This window comes from Lathamus discolor, chromosome 5 (genome assembly GCF_037157495.1).
Source record: "Lathamus discolor isolate bLatDis1 chromosome 5, bLatDis1.hap1, whole genome shotgun sequence".
Classification (NCBI taxonomy): Eukaryota; Metazoa; Chordata; class Aves; order Psittaciformes; family Psittacidae; genus Lathamus; species Lathamus discolor.
The window spans coordinates 65,798,269-65,814,870 of NC_088888.1; the positions used below are offsets into that span (position 1 = coordinate 65,798,269).

At 48.2% G+C, this 16,602-nt stretch overlaps 1 protein-coding gene and 1 long non-coding RNA gene across 9 annotated transcripts in view; one reads left to right on the forward strand and one right to left on the reverse strand.

The window, feature by feature from the left end:
* The first annotated feature begins 1,196 nt into the window (after positions 1-1,196).
* Positions 1,197-13,953, forward strand: LOC136015341 (uncharacterized). The gene is made up of 3 exons (XR_010613160.1): positions 1,197-5,244; positions 8,812-8,964; positions 13,185-13,953. It is a non-coding gene; the product is annotated as an uncharacterized LOC136015341 (long non-coding RNA).
* The window catches only part of PRDM1 (PR/SET domain 1), a 101,948-nt gene continuing 98,764 nt past the window's right edge, over positions 13,419-16,602 (reverse strand). For all 8 annotated transcript variants that reach the window (XM_065681141.1, XM_065681143.1, XM_065681136.1 and 5 more), the window contains one exon: positions 13,419-16,525. In XM_065681141.1, coding sequence (XP_065537213.1) covers positions 15,950-16,525 — 576 coding nt within the window. In that variant the 3' untranslated portion in view covers positions 13,419-15,949. The remainder of the gene's footprint in view (positions 16,526-16,602) is intronic.

Sequence of the window (16,602 nt, forward strand, 5' to 3'; positions counted from 1 at the left end):
ACTCTAATACATGACAGAGCTTTCTGGTCTAGTATCATCATGGCGAATACCTCTTTTCAGCAACTGGGACAGCGTTTGCTAGCAAAAGGCCTGATCAACATGATACTTGCATGGTGAACTGATCAAAGCCATGATTAGAAGTGCAGTGCTGGCAGTACAGAGTCCTCTGCTGCTGGCTGCGTCTGAAACAGTGATCGTCTGCAATAAATGGCAATTCAGTGCAGACCCTTGGTATACCTGCTTGTTGCTTTAACAACTCATCCTTACAGGGGATTTCAGGTCCCTCAAATTTTACTTGCTAAAAGAGAACTCATTTTTAAAAACCCAGGCTGATAACAAGCCTCACACAGGAAGCTTATTTCATTGATTAAGACAGGCTCCGTAAATACAGTGTTTATTAATATGGTCTAAGTTGAGATGAAAGATCTATGAAACGGACCTCAGGTTGCCCGAGTCGTGTGTGGTATATGGTTAATGAATTTTCACTTAATCATCCGTTAATATGCATGATTAAAATAAACACGGCAATTGAACAGCACAGCACTAAATACTGTTCTGAAAGAAAACCACATTGGGTAAACTAAACCAACTGCATTTCTTACTAATCTACACAAGGCATTTCATTTAAAAGGAGAATTTATAGTATTTGAAATATCCTACCACATACTGAAACTTTTAGTGTAACTGCCACTTTCTGACTATCACATATTGAAATACTTGTGGCGCATAGTGAAATTTATGTTACATAGTGTAAAATATATAGTGAAACCGAACTGATGTATAATGAGACACACATGTGCCTGCAATGACTTATCAGTTCCATTATTTTCTAACTAACATTATTTTCACGATCAAGTTTTTCTGGGTCAGGAGAAGACAATGGATGGTGAAGACCAGGACTTGGTATTTAAATGGGAAATGTAGACCCGAACTTGCACAAAAAAACCTTGGAGTTGTCCTTTGTCCTTTTCTCAGATAAATTCTAAATGTAAAGTCTGCTAATGGCTACAACATGTCCCTCTTTCACTGCCAAAGCTTCATTACGAACATCAACGTCACCCCAGCCAGGGAAATACCACCAGCCGCAAGTGGAGAGGCCAAGTGCCCAGTCCTCAGCAGCTTTTACCAGTGTGTGGCTGCCGCATGAGAGACCATGGAGAGGTGGGGGGGTCCTTGCAGGACCACCTAAGCATGGGTTGCGTCTTTCAGACCCACTCAGGTGTCACGCGAGGGGGCAGCCGGGCATCTCAGACCTGACCTCCTTTGTTCACCAGTGCTCCAGCCCTCCTGTGAAGGCTTGGGGTGGGAGGGCAGCTGCGGTGGTGCCTGACCTGCAGAGCTTCCCTCTGCTGCTGAGGTGTGTTTTTCCTTACTTAGGCCATGTCCTGGCTACGTAGCCAAGCATCCCTGCAGGCAGGGCGGGCAGGCTGGCCGCTGGGTGTGCCGGTGCAGGGCTGCGGCAGCCGGTCCGGCAGCTGCTGGCCTCCCGGCGACCTGGGGCGCTCCTCTGCGGGGCTCTTGTTTGCAATTCGCGCTTGCTCTCCACCCTCGGCGGCGGTTTGGGCTGGTGATGTCACCTCTCGGGGCGGCTGGCTTGGGAGGCGGTGTCATCCCCGTCCTGGTGGACCGCGGTCTTGCAGGTCCCACCTGGCACAGGGCTGCAGGGCTTCTCCTGCCCAGGGCTTCCCACCAGCCTTGGACCACAAGGACAGACCTGTCTTTGAGAGCTGGGCAGACACGAAACCGAGATCTCGATGCTGCTCAAGCAAGAGAGGGGGAAATAAACCACAAATCTCACATCTCCTTGACCAGTCCTACTCCCACCTCCACGAAAGGACTTTCTTTCATAGGTGATCTTTAACCTGGCTTTGCACTAATGTCAGCGTGACCAAAGCATTCACCACTCAGAAAGTGGTAACAGCAATGAAGTCCCCCCTTTGCGATCTCCCTCAACAGCACTCAAGTCAAGGTGTGTTTCTCCCATCCTAGCCGTTGGACTACAGGCGTTTTGCTAAACCAAAACAATCTAGGCCATACTGAAATTGAAAGAAGACCTTCCTACTTCATGGCTGTTGTGCAATCGATGCTCATCAAGAATGGTTGGAGGCACAAGACAAAACACACCCTGCGTTTGAGGGTAAGGTATATTAACCTTTCCACTCGGAATGCCTAATTGCTCAAATATTGCGAACATTGTTCAAACTGCCAGATATGTTAGGGAGCAGGCAGAACTGGCCGGACAGCTCTATATAAGGGGTATGACAAATTTATTGGGTAAATTGTATGGAAGTGCTTAACCCTTCTCTCTGTTCTGTTTTTTGTAAGGACAGCTGCCGAGTTGATCATGACTAATTCATGTGAGGAAATAGCGCAGAGAAGTTAAACAGCAATAACCAGTTTGATTTCACTTGTTACCAATAAGGCCTAACTTAAGTTTCAAAAGTAGATGAAAGGTAAATTTGCCATTTGCTCTCTATGTTTTAAAACCTGCAAGAGAGCTTGAAGAGGAGTGTGCTTTGCATGATGTTTTTAAAGCAGGGGGAGGAGACAAACACGTTTTAATTCCCACGTGTACCAGCACAAAAGGTCTCCAAAGCATCGAATTTGTCTTTTGGTTTTTGTTCTTCCTCACTCCCTGCTTTTCAAAACTATTCTAGAGAGTTATGATAGCTATCCCTGAAGCAGGGCAGAGCACATACAGGCTCCTACGTGTGTCAATGCCAAAACTGACCCAAGGTGATACAGAAACAATAAATGAGAAATTGCCTTGAGGGAGAAGGAGAAATAAGCAGGAAACATATCTTGAGTACCTGCGTATCAATGCTAACTAACAGCATATTAGGCATGAATATTCACAGGTGGTACAATCACCTACTACCCCATTTTTGACCTGTCATCTTATCTCCCCTGAATCAAAGGGCGCAACAATCGTGACAATGAGTGGATGAGGTACTCCTTATTTAGGCAACGTTGTAGAAGATTATCTGTTGACAGGGAAACAGAAACCTTTCATAATGCTAGGAGGAAAATTCATGCAGTAATCCCAGAATAATAGATTTTTAATCCTAGATTGTTTCCTTGTATGATACAAACTGCTCAGTGTCATCCACCCCCTTGAACCCCTCTGCGACTTCATTGAGAGAGACCATTTCCTTTTGGAAGATGCTTGGTCCAAACTGAAACATTTCCAGATTCCTTTGTCTCTGTGGCTAGATTGTTCTTTAACTAAAACAGAATAGAGCAAAACCGCTGCATCTTTTCAAAGATACAGAATTACTATTCCTCTGAGCTAACCCCAGTAAGCCAAGCATATGGCTGAGCTTTCATGAGATCAGGTTTAAACACAGTTCTTTTCATTTTAAATGGTTGATTTAAATGTCCACTACATGGGCTGCGGGTGAAGACTATCCAAACTCAGGCTGCCAAGCTGTGTCTGCCCTCCTCTGAGCTAGGTGCATCCCTGTAAGGAGGCTGAAGGCAAATAGCTCTTCTATACATCAGCAGCTCAGCAATTTTCTTCACATATATGAGAAAGCTGGCCGTGATCACTTGCCAGTAGAAGGGACACTGCTAGTGTGAGCCCACTGGTAGATTTTCTTCTCTGGCTGCCTGTATCCAGCCATGGAGATGTCAGTGTGCGAAGAGCACCAGCTCCCCATCACTGCATTTTCAGCTCCAGGGAGAAGTATTAGCAAAGCAAGACCAGTCAAAATAAGGAAACCCCTAAGAAAGGGAGTAATTTGGCAATATCAACCCAGCAGAACACTGAAGATGAGCATTGCCAAGGTAACAGCAGTACTCTGAGGAGCCACAAAGCATTGTGGGTGCTATAGTTTGTCAAGTCATGGGTGAAATTTCGTGCCTCAGAGTAAAGTCAGAGATGAGAAACTCTGGGCCTTTAAACGTGGGAGAGCTGAATCTGTCAAAATAGTTTCACTTTGCATCTACACGCTGTGAAAAGATGTTCTTCCTTCTCTTCTTTTTCTCTTAGTGTTTCACCCCACCCTTGCCCTTAGTTGTGTTGTGCCCTTGCTCAGGAGGCACCAGGTTTTCCAAAGAAAAGGCGGCATCTCACTGCTTCCCTCCACCAGGAATTCTCCCTCTGGGAAGACTGCAGAAGCCAGTGTCCACCTTCCCCCATGGCCAGTGTGCTGGTAGGGCTGGCAGCACCGGCAGGGAGCCAGGAGCTCCAGGGATGCTCGTAGAGAAGGTGAGAGAATGGAGCGGTGCACAGAGTAAAGGAGAATGAGAAAGGTAACAGGGGTAGAGAGAAAGAGTGTGGGGCTCACCACTCACCCATGCTAGAGTACATAACAACTAATCGACTGCTTCTGGCAGCAGTGCCACAGCCAGCAGCGCTGGTAGCCTGATCCATGAAAAACGCCAATCCTGCTGCGTTGTACTTGCATACCACAGGCCAGATGTGGAGTGGGACAAATCGCCATGGTGAGTGTACTTTCCAAAACCCAGGAGCCTGTCCAGGCAGCCTGTGAGAACAGTACCGAGGTGGCGAGCTTGGACACTCAGAGCTTGAGAAAAGCCAGAATTAGCAAGGCTGAGTCAGGCCACTATGGACATGCGTAACATTGTGGTCTTTACAGGATGCACATTAGCTTTCCCCATGGCCTTTGGCACTGGAAACCAAAGGAGGCTCTAATCTGTAAGCCCTACACCTTGGTGGTGGTGTCTGTTGAAAGGGGTGGTGGGGTAGATGGAGGGGCCGTCTCGAACGGGGAGCTGGGTGCTACAGCGGGGTAACACATTTTCATCTTTTCTCATCCAAGGAGGTGTGCATAGCAGGGAGCAAGTCACTTAACCCTAATGTTCACAGGCTGTGAAACAGTGCCCTCTGTTTTGAGGTACTCGGTTTGAAGGCATTGAGGATTCCCGGTTAGGATGAGCTATGCTACAGTCAAGTAACACTTCACTGGATAAACTGGGTTAAACTGCCCTGGAAAGTCTGGGCACCCAAAGAGGATATTTGGCTTGTATCTCCTGTGTTTTGTTTCTTTTTCTGTCGTGCATAGGGATACTACCTCCCTCTCCCACGTGGATGTTGAGTGACACAAATGAAGCCCTCAACCATCCTCCCGACGGGCCAACTGAAAGCACTGAGGAGCAGCCAGCCTCAGCTGCAGAGCAGGGCAGGAGCACAGAGGCCAGACTGACGGAGATGAGAGAAGGAGGGCATCCCTGCCCTGTCCCATGCAGGATGAGCATCTCCCACCTTCTGGAATGAGCAAGGTAGAAGTCATGTGGGAAAACAGCTGTGTGATCCTGGCAGAAAGGTCTGCTCCTGAAGCTTAAATGCAGACAAGCTGAATTAATTATAGCATTTCATAACTTTTTGGTGCTTGACAATGCGACCTTGCTTGAGTTGAGCTAATGCAGGGAGAGAGGTGTGCATACGCAAGCAAGAGAAAGTAGCATCAGTGTTTTGATTAGAACAAGGTTTCCATCATACACAGATGCATGTCCAACCTGATGCCTGTTTGTTTTCAAGTGATGTGAAGTGAAGGCCCATTCAGTTTCAGCGCACTTCTTGGGGCCCGGGCTTTTAATAGCGTGTAATATTTCTGGCAACAGATGAGAGCTAATATATTGTGTTTAAATCTGGGATGAGTTGTTGACCAGCTGTGGTCTATGTGCAGAGCTATCAAATGCTTTCCTTTGGATCATGTCAGTTCCAGGCTGCAACCCACATGTGGGTCAGAGGCAGGACTGAGGACTGGCAGAAATAATCCATTTGATCTCACAGAGCCACGACTGCCCTGCAGAGCATTCAGTGCCATTGTCCTCTAACCATTAAACACCTCGGAAAGTTCTGGGTGAGCTGGCTCCTTTTTCAGTGTTGCTCGTTGGTCGATGGTGAGAGGCTTCTACCCTTCTGTCTGCACTGGAGAGGTAAATTAGTTAAGCAGAGGCATGAATTATTTGCATGCAGCTGAGGTGGCAAATGTGTTATCTTAGCAGCAGAAAAGGAAATGGTTCTCTATAGATTATTAGTTACTGAAAAAGCAAAGGCGCGTCTTTCGTTGCCACCATGCCACTGGTCTGACTGTTGAGTAGATACGGATCAATATCCCCCCTTCCTCCTCGCCCCCCTCACTCGTCACATTTTCACTTAGGCTGAGGTGAAGAGGTTTCACTTTAATTTATGTCATTCTTGTATTGCCAAATGCATGCCAGAGCAACCGAACTGGGTGTGATCTGACTCTCTGTTGTGTGCTCTCACATACAATCCCCTCGTGGGAAAATGCTGAGAGAAAATGGAAATTTCAGCGCTGCACCTAGCCATTGCGGTTTCTTGGGTTTGTAATAGTGCTTCGTTTGTAAGCTCCTTGGGGCAGAGAGAGTTTTTGTTGCATTCAGGGTAGTTGTAGCCCATAAGTGAGGATTTCTAAATACTACGGTGTTGCAGGTGATAGTACTGTAAGCAACTTGTTCTCTCTACGAACAACAAACACACACGCTGTTACTGACTGCAGGATCTCAAAACAAGGTACAAATATTAGTCTTACACCACAACTTGCACAAGCCTTGCGCCTGTTCTACAGATGAGTCGGGCATTGTATGGGAAGGTCAACTGACTTGTTCCACACCTTGCTGCCAGTTAGTGGAGGTACCAATGCCAGGGCCCAGCCATCTTGGCTCCTGGGTCCCTGCCCTTGCTGCAAAACTGAGCTCTGGCCTGGAGGTACTGGAATTTCTAGACTGACAAAAGAAGCCTTTCTTTGAATCTCCATTCCCCCGTGTAGATGCACATCGCTGTGTTTAGATCTAAGCAGTTATACTGAAATTAATTCAAAAAAAAGCAAACCAAACAACGAAAGCCATAAGGAATAGCATCAACAGGTATTCCCAGGCTTAAATACCCCAGATCTGAGGGAAATTATAATCTGTATCTGAACTCCGTGGCTGCGTCCATCCCTACATGTATTTCTGGAGCCAGACTCAGATGGGGTTGAGGTGTTCCCTCGTGGTTAACGGGTGCAGAGGGAGTTGGCAGGCAGGAGGCCAGCAGCAAAGGACTGAAATTTAGGATGTTCATGTCTGACAAGTCTCTTAGAGAGTTCTGCAGGGGTGCATGCTGCTTCAGGAGAATGGGCTTGATGGTCACCAAGGGCCCTTGTTTTCTGGCCTCCTTAATTTGGACAAGTAGCTGAGCTTTTGAAGGAAATGGGGTTCCTTCTGTACTCCAGTATGGTCTGCACCCCCCTTCACTCCACAGCCTGTTTCTCTGTGGGGTGCTTGCTAGCAGAATAAGGGTAATCCCGCCCTAGACAGCAGAATAGCCTGTGCCACGTTGCCCCAGAGGAACCTGAAACACTTGCACCTGCAGCCACTGTTCCACCTCATCACCTGGGCTTCTTTTTGAGCTCAAGCCAGACAAGTGACTGTGCAGCAAACACCACAGTCATTCCTGAATGTTGTATCTGGGGGGGGGCATTAAAAACCTCAACCAGATCTGAGGGAGGGAGAAAATCTGCAGATGGCTCTTAGCTGCTATGTAGGTCATAACTTCACTTGAGAAACACTTGGGTATTCTACGAACAAGGCTCCCAGTGAATTGTGGCACACAAGGAGGGTGAGAGGAGCCCGGGCTTCCCTGGTTAGCTGTGCTGAACCCCTCCTAAGGAGCTTCAGATCTGGTGGTATTTCTCTGCGGGTTTTGGCAGCAACTGCTGAGGCTGCTGGGGGTCTGTCTGCAGGGAACAGGCTCTTCTCAAGGGTGATGGAACACTGAGGCTGCTGCATGCGGCTGGAGGCCAGGCAGGACCCCTCCAGCTGGGAGGTGTAGGGATGGAGGATGTGGGGCACTTGTCAGTCACTGCCCACAGGGTGGGCAGCACGAACATAGGTGTGCAGTGTAAAAGATGAGAGGTTTTAGCCGCAGATGTAGAGACAGCAATGCTCATTTAGAAATCAGCTGCATGAAGGCCCCTTCTAACCCAAACTATTCTATGATTCTGTTACTGATAAGACCATGAGTCTTTGGAGCCAAACCAGAGCCGCTTCCCGAGGGCCATGGAAGCACCTGCCCTGCCCTTCCCTTGCTGCTATCTCTAATCACGGGCACAATTTTGGTCAGTGGCTTGTGGCCAGGCTTTCTCAGGGCCAGCCCAAGGAGGAATGGGGACAGACAAGTGCCTCCTGCACTGCCCAGTTTGCAGCAGCCAGGCTGAGTCCTCAGTGCTGGGGCATCATTGCAAGGGGCCAGAGGAGGTAGTGCAGGGTTTAGAGCAGTGAGGTCCCAGCCAGTGGCCTGTCAGGGCGCTGCTGAGGTTGCGGCTCTTGAGGTGACTTACTGCCCTGCTGATCGCGGCATGAGTTTTGGCAAATTGGGATGCTCTGGTGAGAAAAAGGCCTCTGCTCAGCACCTCACTCACCTTTCCGTGCTTGAAGGGTATTTCCCCAGCGCGCAGTGTCAGGGGGCTGGGCACACCGTGAAGCTGTTTGGATTCTGTGTTGATAAGGCGAGTGCAAACTGTCCCCAGAGCTCTCGAGAGCAGAATCAAACTGAAACTTGCCACTCAGAGTAGAAAGCGCACAAACACCCACAGCTACAGACCTGCACAAATTGCTGCAATATAGGTTAGAAAAGGAGCCCTGTTCTGCACCCGCTGGTCTCATCAAACACACACACACACACAGAGCCTCCTCTGAATGAGTGAGAGCAGCTTGTGCTCCCTCCTGCGCACCCAGCTAACTTGTCACAGCTCATTAAGCAGGCAGATTTTCACTTACTCACGTGTCCTCGCTCCCCTTACACCTGGCTGCAGTTTTTAACCTTTGGTTTTTCGTGACCAGCTCTCGGTAAAGTGAGGCCTCCGGGGACACCACCCAGCCCCGTTCACTGGGTCCCACCTGGGGACACGGCACCCGCGGGGCCAGGAGAAACCCAACCCTAAGAGTTCCTGCGCGGCGCTCTGAGGCTGACAAGAAGAGCAGAGCATGCACAAGGTAGAGTAAGGGTGGGGGAAAGCAAATAGTTCCTGTGGTTTGCAGAGGAACAGAGGGCAGAAAGTCCTGACATAGGGAAGCTGGAAACCAAGACTGTAATATCCAAGAAAACCCATATGGACTGCTCCCTGCTGCACTCCCTTCTTCCTGCCCAAAAGCTACTCTCTGCTTTGCTCATTTACATTAGGATTTACCATGTAGAACACAACTGGTATAAGGCAGGAATGCTGGGGTCTCCCTAATCCTAAACCCAGTATCACGTTGTCATGGCAGAGTCCTCAGCATGAGCAAATCAGGAAAAATGTGCTCAGCCTTTGATTTTACTGTACATGGTTTCAATATTGCAGGAATTGCTTCTCTTCCCAGCGCAGTGCAGCCACTTTGGGCAGGAATGCTGTAAGGAATCTCACTCAGTCCTTGGATAAGGAAATGATCAAGGACTTGCCTATTCACAATTAATGGAAAAAAAGGAGCTGAAAGCCTTTATTAATCATTGCACAATAAGGAAGTCGCACTGGTTTGGCTCCCTTCAACAGGGCTATTTGGTCACACCTACCTAAGTGGTTTGGCATCTCAACCATCTCCCCACAGAGGAGGGAAGGGCCACTGGCCTGCGTGCCACCAGCTCTGAGTGCCCGTCTTCCTTTCCCTGAGAGACAGGCATCTCTTTTTAGAGATGTTCAAGATGTTACAAGTGTTCAAGGCAGGGCTGGAGGGGGCTTTGAGCAGCCCGCTGTAGTGGAAGGTGTCCGTGTTGGAAGCAGATGATCTTTAAGGTCCCTTCCAACCCAAACCTTTTCTGATTCTGTGATCTCTGCCCCACACACACAGCAGCACTGCCCGTCCCCGTGATCTGGGCATGGGTTCCTGCCCCAAGCCATGGCATCGAAAGGGAGCAGAAGTTTATGCATGCCCTGTGCCAGAGATTACCCCCTGCCAGCTGTGGGGGTCCTTCCTGGGAAGGGTATATATATATATATATATATACCTTCCCAGGGTAGGTGCCACCTGCCCAGTGACCGCAGCTCCTTGCCCTGCTCCTGGAACCTGGCTTACTTTTCACAGCAGCCGGTCTGTTCAACTCCCAGCTCCAGACAGCAGTTTGTGGCCAGATGTGGTGCCTGGCAGGTACCTCTGAATTGCCAAGAGACAGATGTTCAGGCACTGGCTTTGGCTGGTGCACGGGGCCACATCGCCCTGCCCTTGGAGGGGGTACCGGGGAGAATTTTATGGTGAGTGGTAGGACATAGACTCAGAATGGTTTGGGTTGGAAGGGACCTCAAAGATCATCCAGTTCCAACTGCATCAGTGCAGGATGAGACAGCACTTCAGCAGCCCTTCTTTCTCTCAGGTGTCTTTCCTAGGTGACCTTTTGCAGAGCTGAATGGCCTGAGCCAGCAGAGCCTGTGCTGCCTGGAGGTGGAAAGCATCATCTAATCGTCCCTGTGCCGGGTTTTCCTGCACAGGCTGCCATCCCACTTGTGCCAAGCTGCAAGCTGTCACAGTCGAGGCAAGGAGGCTTGGCTTTGAAGCAAAAGGTGATGTCTGCTTGCATGTGCCTCTAAGCAATTGACATCTGACCCCTCTAGCATGGGACAAGAATGCGACCCTGCATCTGCAGCAGGCACTGAGGCAGCAGTGGCTTGGTGAGGATTAGAAGCTCCTCACCCCTTTGGCCACCAGTGTGAACTGCTGGGAAATCTTCCCCAGCCTCTTTTATAAATGAGCAAAGGCAAAGTCATGCATCTTGAGCCTTCTGCCATAGCCTGCAGTTAGTGCAAATGTGGCCTTAGTGGGTATGCAAATGTGCTACCTGCCTGCACTTCCACGTGCTGCTCGTGCGAATGGGAATGGCAGATGCTGGCTGCAGGTTGGGCATTCGTCAGCATCCGATGAAAGATTGAACACCCGTGCTTTTGGGAGGCGTCGTGTCTTTGGCAGAAAGCCATGTTTCTGTGCTGTTCAGGTAGGACTGGGCAGTGCTGAAGTCACCAAAATTCCCATCTGTGCCCACACATCCCAGCTCAGGCAGCTGCCCTTTCCCTGCCAGTGTACCCCGGCCAGCCGCAGAGGACGAGGGAGACCTCCCTCTCGCTGCAGGGCAGCTCCCTGACGCTGGCAATGAGTTTTGCTTAGGCCACCATGACAGCTTGTGTTTTGCAGATACCTGCCCCATGACGGGCACATTCCTTGGCCGCACCGCATCCACTCAGCCCCAGCTCATGCAGTAATTAGCCAAGTGTTTCCTGGCTGCCTTTAATTACAGCCACAACTATTTCCCTCGCTCTAGCGTAATGCCTCTGAACGACAGCAAAGGTTTTGGGCTGCATCCTGCGCAGTCCCAGCACACGTTGGGACGCAGCCGTGCACCAGCAGCTGATTTGAACCCGAAGGGCTCATACCCCCTCAGTGAGTCACGTTTTTCGTTTTCGACCTCAAGGCTGTCATTGCCGCACTGGGAATTAGCGGTGTCTCCCCCAGCACTCAGCTGAGAGACACCATGCTTTATAAGCCAGCCAGGAGGGAGGGATCGCACGAGCACAGAATCATTGGGGGTGGAAGGGACCACTGGGGATCATCCAGTCCAAGGTGAAACCTCCTGTGGTTTAGTCTATGGCCATTGCTCCTTGTCCTGTCCCTGGGCACCACTGACAAAAATCTGGCACCGTGTTCCTGGCCCCCGCCTTTGGGATATTTGTGTGCATTAATGAGATCCCCTCTCAGCCTTCTCTTCTCTAGACTAAATGGGCCCAGCTCCTGCAATCTCTCCTCATAAGAGAGATGCTCCAGACCCCTGATCATCCCTGTGGCCCTCCACTGGGCTCTCTCAAGGAGCAACTTGTCTTGTACTGAGGAGCCCAGCACTGGACAGGGTACTCCAGATGTAACCTCACCAGAGTCCAGTAGACAGGGCGGATCACCGCCCTCTACCACCTGCTGGCCACACTCCTGATGCACCCCAGGGAACATCCTTAGATCTGTGTCTGTCTCAGCTGTAATTCACCCCGTTCAGTGGCAAAACAGCTCAGCTGGCAAAGCCCCAGAAGGAAAAGGCATGTTGCCTTCCTGGCCACATCATGCTTGGTCCCCACCATTTTCACACTGGTGGCAGCAAGGCACACATCGAGCCCATCTGCCCACAGCTCTGTGCTGGGGGTGCACGGCCTTGCAGGGTTGCGCTTTGTGGCAGCATCCAAAAGGAGAAGCTTTCCTGCCCTGCACCTTGCTGAGGCTGTTAGGGTTAGCTGACCTGCTGGTGCTGCGGCCACGGCCGAAACCTGCCCTATTTCTGGTTGCAGCACATGCTCCTCAGCGGCTTCCAGCGGCTGGGGGCTGCCAGAAACCCAGGCAGCAGCTGCCGGGCTCGGCCTCGCGAGGCTGTGATCTATAACGTGCATTGTCTTTTTATGTAATGTGTTTTATTAAACATCTTCTAAAGCTTACAAGTGTCCCCAGGACATAACTCTCCAGCGCAACGCAATGCTCTGCCAAGAAATGAAGTATGATTTATGGCGGTAACGGTTATCCTCTGCTTTTCTTAAAAAACATTATCACAGCAATAGCTCTGTCGAGTACAGGACTGTAACATGCTGCATTTGGCACGTTTATGACAACAGTGCTCTGGTTTTCTTAACTCCACAGCTCGGTGCTGGCGGTATGTCAAATTCTTGAGACAGATGTTTAAATGAATTTTTTAAGAGGACAGTGAAATACTTCTACAACATCATACGGCGCTGAGTGTCTCAATATGAGCAGCAACATTATTTCTTTAGCGTGCAGGTAGGGCAGGGCAGCACATGGCCTCTCTGGTTTCGATCTCACAGTAAATGATGGAAGTAGCAAATGTTGAATTAGCTTTCTGGGCATCCCGGCCTGCTGTAACTTTCTGGCCGAGGTGGGGGAATGAACGGCCGCTTGACCTGCTGGATATCGTTCACATTCGCGTCTCCTTTGTGAGCAGTGAAAACAGATCCCCATTTGTTTTGAATACAGTTCCCACCATGTTGATACAGGACTAAGTGGTCTCACGCTGACATTGCGACTGTGTCATTGTGGTCCCAGTGGTTAGGGTTTCAGGCCAGAAATGACAATCATTTGGGAAAATGTAAATGAGAACCCTGCTCGCATCTCTGCAAGGCGCAGAGCAGTCGAGAATTTCCATCAGAACACTGAAAATTCTTGGGGTTTAAAAAAATAATCATCCCATTTTGGTTTTTTAGGTATTGGCTAAGGCGAGGAGAGCGCTGTAGTTAACAAAGCCAGGGTGTTCGGCTCTGGCATGGCTGCTCGCAGCTCTCCAGCATGGAAAACCAGGAGCCCACAAAGGCAGAAGTCGGCGTTGTCGGAGACATCATCGCCCTCGGCACAGAGCGTGTTTGCGGCTGGGAGGGGAGGGCGCCCCACAACGAGGCTCCACACGCATGCTCTCAGATTGAAGACAAGGGAAGCATTGGTAAAGCAATGAACACTTATATTTAATTTACATTTGACAATTTGCACATAAATAATGATGTAAACCAATACGTAAACATAGGATAGTTTGTTGTCCTAGCAAAGTAAAAAGCTGTTAACTTTGGTCAGAGTCTTTCTTAAGAGAGACAAAAAAAAAACCCCAAAACACTGTTGATTGTTGCTACATTCACATGTAAAACGTCTAAGGGAAGGGGGAAACAATAAAGAGAAGTAACAATTCTTAAAGCTGATGCATATAAATTCTTGTAAAATTTGTATCAAATACAAGAAAGCACTACAGGCAAATAATAGGAAAAGTGTGTGTCCAGTGACAGAGTAGTGATACTTTGGTTTATCCTACAAGTAAGTACTATATTTATGAACTATTGCTACATTTAAAAGATGTCAGCCTCACAATTTGCAGGAGTGGAAATGTAATGAACTGTAGGTAGTCCTTCAAAAGCTGTGTGGAGAGACTTGTATTTCGGGATTGTCTGGTTTTGAACTGAAGGCATTAAAAGGAAGTTTGCTGATAAAGACCAGCGAGTCCTGGATTGCTGCAGTGGGCTACTTTAACATTCGTAAGAATATAACCCGGCAAAAAGGTACAGATAGCAGGAGGTGTGCAATAATGCTACTTATAGTTATGCAAGTTGACCGTGCAACTTGTTCATGGCAGGGTAAAACAAGATGAGGGGCTCATGCCACCGGAATTCCATCCTGCCCTGCGCCACACACAGGTCCTATTTGGCTTCTGTTCAGGTTCTTTTAGCCATGTTTTCTGGCTCCGTTTGGTCAGTGACCACCCACCTCCTTCCCTGCTGTACATGCTGCTGGGAGAGCAGGGGACTGATGGGGGACCCCTGTCCTGCAAACAGGGTCTTTCCTGCTGCGACACCACGTGTGGGTGACATTGCTCGGGTAAGGTGTTTGCAAGCTGGGGCTGCACCTGGAGTAAACGCCTTAATACAACCTTCTCCTGGGTTTGAGGTCATTGGTAATATGCAAAACTGGATAACATTTGATTTTCACGCTTAGATGAAAAATAGGTTTTATTACACGGTTTGGCTCACAACTTAAGTGGTATAAATATATATACATATACATATATAGTATAGTGGTATAAATATATCTATAAATATACATGTATCTTTGCTACACCTCAAACGTCATCTTTGGGCTTAGCAAAACAAAAAGATAAAAGGACGTGCATTCTATCTTTCCCTGTGCACATTTTGGTTTCTTCTCTAAAGTAGCAAAGCATTTAGATAAAACAGCATTGTCTGCACCACTGGACACAAGCACTGAGGTAATTGTTGTTCAACAACTTTGCAATGCCCTTTTCTTCTTTAATTAAATTAACCACAAAATGTACAAACACAAATACTGAGAAAAATCTGAATCATACATGAAGGAAGGAGAAAGATGTATGTGCCAGGAAAGGACTTTGTTCCCCACTTCTACCCAGGCAAAGTGGGAGAGGAAAATACAAGTAAAACTGAACCCCTTCTTTCCCAGGGAATCTGACCATCTCTTTTTTTTTTATCCCTGGAAGGCTCTGGCCAAATGAAAAACAAAAATAAAAGGAAAGAGAAGAAACAAGTCTGACAAAACCCTTCTTTTAGGCAGAATATTAAGAATATTTGTGTGTTTGCTTTTAAACTGCTTTTGGAAGAGTGTACGTGGGATTGTGTTTTGGAAGAGCCACTTGAAGCTCATGCATTCCTTTGGTCATCAAGTTACACGACAATGCGTGGGGCTAGAGCTGTGTCCTAAAAACCTGTGGGATCACTGTCCATGGCAGGTGGGTGTCTGCTGTGCCACATCTGCTCCTGGGACAGCTGCAGGGAGAAGAACCTCTCTCCTATCCTCGGAGAGCCAGGGGCAGCACTTTCGTCCCTGCTTGCTGCTACTCTGGGTTGGTTCTTTTTTTGTTTCCCATTCCAATTCCCAGCGGGGCGATTTGCACATAAAAGTAGACAGTGTTTTTTTTCAAACCAACAGATCTAGGATTCTGCATGTCTAATGTCCAACTTTGGCAACAGGAAAAACCACATTTGTTTAAAAGACATCGGTACATAAAACACATTTACGGAAACCCCAATCTTAGGTTCTTGAAACAGATGTGCAGGAAAAAGAAAAATATCTACAAAGAATGGCCATACAACAAAAATTAAAAACATTTAAAGTAAAAATTACAATGAATTTTCCAGTCATTGTAAACATTTTCCTAATTATTGCTTTTAGAATGATTAATTGCATAATAAATTATGAAGTACTATTATTGAAAAAATAATTATGGATAGATGATTGTCTCTTAATAACTGGCGAGGCAATGCACAGCCCTTTGCCCCTTTTTATGCCCTGAGAAAACAGTAACTTTGGAGTTCCTTGTTTCAGTGGGAGAGCGTAGAGAAACTACTGTAAGCCAAGACTGCTTTGCAGCATTGAAACTATGTACAAGCAACTGCTACAGGCACCCTGACTTGCCAAGTCATAAATTAAAAAAAACAAATCACTTCGCCAAAAAGTCTTAAGGGTCCATTGGTTCAACTGTTTCTTGCTTGACCTTTACAGGTAACAGAGGTAGTGGGTGACCGTGAGGCAACTTCATAATTGACATATCCGACGACTCGTAAAGGTTGCATCCTGAGGAGATAAGTCCATTTCCCAGGTTCCTCTGTAGAGAAACTTTCAGATTAGCTCCTTCCATTTCCCGCCTGAGCATGGTCAGTATATCCTTCTCCACGATCGATGTTAAGTCGATATTGTCCTCCACTTCTTCCAACTTGTCGGCATTGTCACTGATGTCAAACTTCTCTATCTCCTCATTGATTCGATTCAGGTCCTCCATGGACAGGCCAGAGGCAGGGGCGACAGGGCAGTTGCCCTTCAGGTGGACCTGGAGGCTGCAGAGGTGAATGTAGCTCTTGTGGCAGTGGATGCATTTATGGGGACGTTCCCGAGTGTGAAGACGCTTGTGCAGCTTCAGGTGCACAAACTGGGTGAATTTGGCTGGGCAGAGCTTGCACTGGTAAGGCTTCTCTCCAGAGTGGAGCCGCAGGTGGGTTTTGAGATTGCTGGTGCTGCTGAACCGCTTGTGACAAACCTAATGTGGAGGGTGGCAGAGAAACAGTGAATAAGTGGGAGGGGATTTTATGGTTTAAATCACAGACACCTAGGAGG